Source organism: Anser anser (assembly GCF_964211835.1).
Source record: "Anser anser genome assembly, chromosome: Z".
Classification (NCBI taxonomy): domain Eukaryota; kingdom Metazoa; phylum Chordata; class Aves; order Anseriformes; family Anatidae; genus Anser; species Anser anser.
In genome coordinates, this window is record NC_139723.1 from 12,138,247 (window position 1) to 12,146,494 (window position 8,248).

Here is an 8,248-nt window from a genome sequence, read left to right on the forward strand (position 1 = left end):
ACTTACAGAGGTGATTCTATTTAAAAATAATAAAGACAAGATTCAAAGCTTGTAAATGTGTTTCCTTGCAAGAACAGTAGGTGCCTGGTGTTGCACTGGTCAACACGGATAAGTAGTTAAATCAGCTGAGCACGTTTTCCTTTCCTGAAACTGGTGTTACTGTATGAAAACAGACCTGTGTTTTGCAGAGGGACTTCTGTGTTACCACGTCAGCTGGAGCTCGCTGTTACCATTGAGATCTAGGTGCTGCGGTAATAAACTGATAGCACTAAATTACCTAGATCAGTCAGATGTTTTAAGCATTTGAAATAATTCAAACTACAGGCCTTTGTTAAAGGGAACCATATACATGTATGTATATATATCTCTGCTTGCTTCAGGAATTAGATCTGATGCAGCTTGATCATTGCATCTGGTTAAGGTATTATTATGACAGTGTTGTTTCTAGTAGTTCTGTAACCACAAAGCATTTAATGACGTCCTGCCAGCTGCTAACACCTGGACACCGCACTGAGAAAAAGTATTTTGAAGTACTGGGAAGAACCACTCTGAACCAATGTGCCTGTGCAGTCACAATAAATACCAGTTTTATTTGCAAATCATTTATATATAAGGAAAAAAAAAATTGTCAAGCATGCTTGAGTGTTTGTTGCCTGAAGACCAGATCCTGATTAGTTTCTGTGAGACGCAGTTGCTTGGGCCAGGGTGCAGGCAGCACCTGCTTGCTCATCAAAGGGCCAGAGCGGCTGCTGAGCGGTGGTGAATCATGCTGGGGGCTGTAAGCCCCTGGTGTAGCTGCTCCAGCAGTTCTTTCTCCTCCCTAACTGAAACCTGAGTAAGAAAATGGAAATAAGGAGGAACCGCTTCTGGTATGAGAAGCTTCTGATTGTAAAGATAACCATGTATGTTCTCTGTTTGCAGGTGACATGTGCAGGAGGGATAGCTTTATCCTTTCTTAAGTGTAAAAGTAAGCCCTAAAAGTTGAGTACTTTATTTGGTGTCACGGTAAAATGTTTTAATGACAATATTCAATTTTAAGGAAAAAATGCAGCTATTTAATGTGCAGTTAGCTTGTTGATACGGATATAGCGTGTTGTCTGAGGAAAGAAATTACGTTTATAGCAGCTGTTTATTTTTGAGAATTTCCAGTTCTATTATACGATTATGTATTATACCAAACATATAGCAGATACCTTTCCTAACTCTGAAGTCACAACTAGATATTCTGGCAAGGCAAACATACGGTATAGCTTCATTTCTGTAAAACAGGATTATCTTAGGAATTAGGAAGGGGGTTTATTTTATTAAGTACATGATAGTATATCACAAGTTAATGATACAACCAGCCCAGAAAGCAGATTTTTGTTTTGTTTTTGTCTTTATTTGTTTTTTAACTCACTATGCCTCACTCACTGCCAGTACGCTGGCAGTTGATGAATGTAAAGATTGAAAGCATGTTACAGTAGATACATAAAAGGCAGCATTTTATTTTGGTACTGCAATGCCTGTTTTTTTATTTCATGAGATGAAGCACTAAGTCTTTTGTGTGGACAAATATAATTGTAAGGGTTTGGGGTTTCTTTGCAAATCATACTATGATGCTATTGATAGCTTGGCACCGTGGGTTCCTCATGGTCTTTCCAGGTCATTACTGCCAAGGAGTTGGCATATGATGATGGTGCACTCCGTACAAACTTCCGCCACATGGGTGGTGTACATTTGACTTCATCTGGATCTTTGGATAGCCGGTCATTGTCTAGGTCATCATAAACCACATCCCGTACAGCTAATTCCCTCGGGTACTGGATTCCCTTCTCCATGGTGGTCCATTTTCCTGGCTGACATACAAGATCTTCCTTGAAGGGGTACCTTTCCTTCACACCTGACAGGAGACGCCTCCAGAGGGTGAAGCTTTGTGCTCCGTTTCCAATTGCTTTGTCGATGCCTGCGTCTCTAGCAAGGGATTCCAGCTGCCCGGCTTCCCTGCCGTCTAATTCCAGACTATTGGCTGCGGTGTCCCAGCACTGGAGCAGCCAGGTGACAAGGTGTTCGCCTGGACAACAACCAAATTTCTTTCGCGTATCTCGTAGCTCACGCTGGGATAGGCCTCGGGTAGGTATTGATGCTTTTATGATACCTTCCTCTTCATCTTCCCGTTTGTTTGATGGCCCAGCCACTGCGGAGTAGCCCATCTCATCGTCATCTTACTCCCCAGTCTGAGCAGGAGTTCCTCTGCATTCTAAACGACCTGACTTTCTCATCCATTGTTGCGTCTTGGGTTACAGGGGCAACTTGCACTGCTACAGTCTGTTTCCCTGACCCAAACGCAGGGCCTGTGACAGGGGTTGGAACGACCGCAGGACAGTAACAAAGTGCCCAAGGCCTATATCATACATTACCACAAAACCACAGACACAAATCCCACAAAACACGTTCATTGTTCATTCCGTGCAGGCTTTGCTTTTTCAGCAACACCTGCCATGGTGGCACGTCCTTGGGCCCACCACCGCCTCCAGAATGCCCCAACTCTCCGACTGTTGTGACCTGTGGAGAGGGGGAGCACATGTAAGTGGGGCACAGTCTGCCTTCTGCGCGCAAAGTCTGGCTCTGGGAGGTGCGCTCAGGCTCCAGGGGGCAGGATCTTACCAGAGGAAGGCTTCTTCTTTGCTGCTGGCACTTCCCGCAACCTGCAAAAGACAACAGCCATCAGCAATGTCCCCCAATCTTGCATGGCCTCACGCAATGCTTCACGCTCCTTCAACCCCTCTCCTGGCTGAATGGCCCCACCCACTCACCTATCGCCCTTCCTGTGGCAGACCAACTTCTTCTGCTCCGTGGCGCTGGTCACCAGGGCATCCTGGTCGCTGCTTACATGCTCTGCACAAGTTTGCTCTGGAATGACCTGGCAGAGGAAACCAAAGCGGGACACAAGTTTAGGGCCTGCTAGGACCAGTCCTTGCTGGCCAGAGGTCCCCCAGTGTCAGACCTCACCTCTGGGGTGCTGGCAGCAGGCGAGGTCTCATCGGTTTCTGAAGATGGTGATGCTTTGTCCGTGGACAGAATGCGGGTTCTCGCGTCCTCCTCTTCTACTTCTGATGTAGAGGAGGCCTCCTCTGCGCATGTGTTGAGCAGACCAGGCGCCCTGGGCGTGTAGAGCATGTGCGCCAGCAGAGCCCAGCAGAGGAAGAAGCCCTCAGAAGCAGGGCCAGGACATAACTGAAGATATACCCTGCGGCCTGTGTGGAAACAGAGCGCCAGACGTTTCTCGGAGAAGTCGTGCACAGCCAGATTTACGCACCGCAGTGGAAGCAGCCTGGAGGAAAATCTAGTTACTGGGGTACTCCCAGTGGTGGGCCCCCCAGTGTCAGGGTACATACCGCGTTGGCAGACACACCACCTCTTGGGCTGCCCCACATCACGGAAGGGAGAGTAGGGAAGGCTGACGACGGGGATAGGTGGTACCTGGTTAGTTCCAGTCCCTCAGCTGGAGGGGCCGCCGGGGCAGCCAGTAACAAGGTGTCGGGCATCCCTGTGCTGGGATCAGTGCAGGCCACGCCCATGGTAATGACGTGGACGCGTTTCGTTACGTGAAGCATCTCCCCCTGGCAGCCAACCTGCATGGGTGGAATCCATTAGCTTAGGACCCTGCTTCTGAGGCAGGATATCTAACCTCTGCCCTTCCCTACCCCAGTCACCTGGAAGAAGTCGCTCTCAAACAACGGTGCGTTTTGCAGGATGCCAAACTCCCCTGCCCGCAGCAGGCGTTTCAGGGGGCCTGGGGACATGGCTCTCTCAGCACACTGCACCTCTAAGAAGCACGTGTGGGTTTCTTCTGGCCTTGGCGCGTGGATCACTTCTCCGTCACAACACTCCTGGGCTTCAGCCTTAACCTTTTCTACCCACACAGCTGCCACCCTGCTTGGGACTGATGCCTCAGTGCTGCGCGACAGCTTTTCGTATCAGTGACATCAACTCTGACATCAGCGATCTCTGTGACATCAGTGCTCTGTCACATCCAAAAGAGGTGACACCGCGACACCTCATAGAGTGTCCAGAGTGACATCCACGCTGCACAACTGCAACACCTACAAAGGCAGACAGCACTATCAACAACACAGCAACACGGTGGCCATGATGAGTACATCTCCCTCATTGAAACCTCCCAACCTTCTGCCCGCTCTCCCCTACCAAACACCACCAAGATTGCACTTAAAGAGAGTAAGCATTGTTATTCCTAGTTCTTTTACATGTTTTCTCTCATTTGGGGATGGAGGAGGGGCCAAGCCCCCACAGAGGCATAATTTAGGGGCGGTCTTTCTGCCCCCCCCCAAGCCATACTGGTCACCTCAGGTCTCAGAGATGACAGGCAAGGTTGCCTTCCTGCTCACCTCACAAAAGAGCTGAAGCAATATATATAAATATTTACATATTGATATATATAAACAATAAAATAATTTCATTTGGGGGAGTGGTTTTGTGTCCTGCAGCTCTCAGCAATGTCCCCTTTCAGCCTTCCCGCAGCAGCCCAGCTTCCTCAGTTCCCTGGCACTGGCCACCAGGGCACCCAGCTTCCTACTGAGGTGCTCACTACTTCCACCAGCTGTATGGTCTGTGCGAGTCTGCTTGGGAATATCTTGGGGCAAGCAGGCAGGGTGGGGCGCAAGTTTAGGGCCTGCTAGGAACAGTCCTTGCCAGCCTGGGGGCCCCCGGTGTCAGGCCTCAGCTCTGGTTAACCTCTGCTGTGGTTTAACCCGGCAGGCAGCTCAGCACCACGCGGCCTTCTGTTTGCTCCCCCTCAGGGAGATGGGGAAAAGAACTAGAAAAAAACGGTAAAACTCTTGGGCTGAGATAAAGACAGCTTAATGACGGGAAATGACAGAAAATGAAGGGAAAATAATGATAACAGAATAAACAAAACAAGCGATGCGCAACGCAGTTACTCAGCACCTGCCAAACAATGCTCGGCCAGTCCCTGAGCAGCAGCTGCCCCCCGGCCAACCCCCTCAGTTTTATTGTCCCACACAATACTTCGGGGTATGGGACATCCCTTTGGCCATCTGAGGTCAGCTGTCCCCTCCCTGGCAGGGCAGTGCTGGAAAGTCCTTGGCTCTGTGTAAGCACTGCTCTGCAACAACTACAACGTTGGTGTGCTATCAGCATTGTTTTTCTCCCAAATCCAAAACAGCACTGTAGGAGCCACTATGAAGAAAAGGAACTCTCTCCCGGCCAAGACCAGGACAGCCTCTCAGAAATCACACACAAGATTAAAATATTAAAAACTATACCCGATAGGAAAGAGTAACTTAGAAGCCCACAGATAAGAGCGAAGCAAGGCTATCGCAGGTGACCTGGACTGACAAACCGTGCCAATGGTCCTCAGCCATGACTTCCTGGGGACCAAAGGGTATTCCAGAGCTTCCTTATAGAACATTCTCTACTCTCCCTTGACACAGTCCAAACACACGCTGCAACATCACGAATTGCAAAACTTCATCAGAGCTATTGAGACATACTGCGGCACAAGTCCATCAACAGTTCAGCTTCCTTCATTTGCAGGGACATGCCTGTTGCTGCACCACAAAGAAATGTTTCCTTTGCTTTATTTTACAGCTGCCAAAGCGAACTTTTTCTTTTTTTTAAAGTTACATTCACCTTAGATTTCAACAAGTCTCCATTTAATCGAAACCCTAAACTTGACTACATCGAACAAGGTATTCCGTTTCAGAGGAGAAGGATAGAGGCTTGTATTTGATGTTGTAGTTACTGCAAAACTTCAAGGCTAACTAAACCCAACAGGTGAGGGCTCCTTCCCTCATTTCTCTTGTCCGTTACTTACCTCTACAAAGTAGAAGCGCCCCAGACCCTTGTAGTGCCCTAATGAGACAACTCTGGCCCCTTCTGCTGTACTGCTCTGAGTACACATCAGGGAATTTACACACATTCTTACATGTGCCTGCAACTCTTCTGATGCCACGCTCTGAATTTCGGTAATATTACAAGTGCAGATTCATCTTTGAATGAGTTCCTGCTCGTGATACACGCAGCCAGCTTCAAGAAGGAAACTCACTGCTCCAGCCTACTTGAGACACATCTGTTATCTGCAGGTCTGCACATTAGAAAAATTCATTACCATTGCAATATATCTGTATTAAGAAGACTGAAACAGATACATGGAACAGAGTAAAGGATAAGAGAGAAAAATAAAATGGGGAGGGGGTCAATGAGAGTCTAAGGAATGACAGCGGAACCTGTGAAAGTACGCAACAGTGATCAGCACCTGTTGTGTCACTATTTACTATGCACAGCTTTGGACTGCAGACAGCATCCGACAAAAATGGTCTCCCTGCTCCCCCGGTATACACAGAGCAGTGCAAGGCAGTACTTCACTATCATGTTGTGAAGAGTGAGAACAGCAGCATCCTTGGATAAAGCCATCCTAGGCCTCCCAGATGCCACAAACGACAAGCCATTCCCCTGTTGATGCTTGCTGCTGACAGATTTGTCTCTGACAGCTGATCGTCACTGGCTATTTGAGTGAACTCTGAGACATTTCCTACAACCTTTCAATCTTTAGATTCATCAACTGCCAGCGTACTGGCAGTGAGTGAGGCATAGTGAGTTAAAAAACCCACGGCGGACGAATTGGCTAAACAACTCCGGCAGAACGAAGAAAGTCTCTCCTCTTCCCTACAGGCCTGCGTCTTGGCTGTGGAAAATCTGAAGAGTTCCACCAACTAAAAGAGAATACTTTGGAGAAACTTTCTGAAGTTTCCAACCCACTTAGAGAGAATTCACTGGGAAGACCCCTTCTGGGTCTTAGTTTCCCATGCAAGCTTATTCAGCAGAGCAGCTGAACCTCTCAGATCGACAGCCTTGCGGCAGAGTGCACTGTCGCATAGTCTTTTTCCTGTGCAATGACTTCTCACCTTCAGTCTTTGACCTTCTTCTAGGGCTCAATAGCTCTGCATAAAGAAGGGAAGTTGCAGCTTTGTTTCACAATGCAGCGTCATGCTTGCTCAGATGTTTGCAGCATAGTGCCTGCAAAGGTAGCATGGGAGTGGTTTGGCTTTACCTAATTTTTTTTACCACAGGGGAAAAAAAAAAAATCTGACAAAGAATTGTAATAGCTAAGCCAGAGAGGATGAACAGGTGATTTTTGCTTAGACTTATTGGCACTTACAGTTAGAGGCTGTATTCACTCCCAGGTAATTGGGAATCCTGTAATATACAGGGAATCCCAAAGTAACCTCTGAATTATGACTGCCTTGACAGGCTTTACTGCCAGGAATTTACTGCCAATAAGTGCTTTTGAAGGAAAGTGCATATTTAAGTATTTAGGAAGTTTCTTATGCTGATGCCTGGCAGATTCCTTTGAAATGCTGCAGAAAACTGCCTGAGGTGGATCTGTAAGAGGGGACTGGATCGGATGCTGGTTTCCTGAACAACTTTGTTGTCGGGGTGGTTGGTGTCATTGACCTACAAACTGTTTCTGAGAGGTGTCCCACTTGGCTTTTAGGCATACCCCTGTCTGTCAGTGCAGACGTTTAGCTGTTCCTGGTCTAAGTGGAAATAAAGGAAGTAACTACCACAGCCACATCTGCATATTAATTGTGACTGGCAGCAAGATGAACTGTTAGCCTAACCCCAAATTTGCATTGAACTTGCTTGCTACTGACAGGCTTCTAAGACAATTTTGTACTAAGTTGGTGTTATAAGTGAGACCATACAAATTTCTTGGTCTATCAGAAATATTTTATTAATTAAGTAAGCAGGCACAAGCAAAACAGCGCTGGGCGGCTGGGGAGTCTCCGCTCCACCACAGCACGCAACTTTCCCTTTTCAGTGTCGCCGTTTTGTAGCATCCAAGTTTCGGCTTGTCAGGACTTGTTGGACCTTCTGAAGCTGCGCAGTTCGTTGTTGGGGGTCGTTGTTTTTCTTTCAATGATCATGCGTTGTGCTCGTGTTCAAGGGGGAGGGTAGTGAAGCCGGAAACAGTATTTCACAGAGTCTTTGTTTTACCAAGGATGTTTATCCAACACCCCCTCCCCACTATCTACTTGCTTAGTCTTCCCCCTTAACAAGGTCGTAAATTGCAAAACCTTATCTTCTCAGCAGATCCTCTGAATTCCTTTTAAAGACAATGAACAAACACCCGCTAATTTATCACAATCCCTCCTTTTTCTTTTTCTAACATATTTTGTTCATTGATGAATTTTTGAAGCACTTGTTTGCTCAATATTAAAGTTTC

General features: G+C 47.3%; 1 protein-coding gene across 2 annotated transcripts; it reads right to left on the reverse strand.

Annotated features, from left to right (window-relative positions):
• Nucleotides 1-567: 567 nt before the first annotated feature.
• LOC310890300 (Golgi-associated RAB2B interactor protein 3-like) lies at nucleotides 568-8,142 on the reverse strand. 2 transcript variants are annotated; one of them, XM_083819145.1, is made up of 7 exons: nucleotides 6,927-8,142; nucleotides 3,696-4,085; nucleotides 3,463-3,614; nucleotides 2,992-3,313; nucleotides 2,796-2,902; nucleotides 2,647-2,687; nucleotides 568-2,544 (listed from the first exon to the last, which is right to left on the reverse strand). In XM_083819145.1, the coding sequence occupies exons 2-7, from the start codon at nucleotides 3,783-3,785 to the stop codon at nucleotides 2,435-2,437; spliced, it is 822 nt and encodes a 273-aa protein (XP_083675271.1). In that variant the 5' UTR covers nucleotides 3,786-4,085; nucleotides 6,927-8,142; the 3' UTR covers nucleotides 568-2,434. The 2 variants fall into 2 exon arrangements, with proteins under 2 accessions (XP_083675271.1, XP_083675270.1); XM_083819144.1 differs by having other exon boundaries at nucleotides 3,696-8,142.
• Nucleotides 8,143-8,248: the final 106 nt, after the last annotated feature.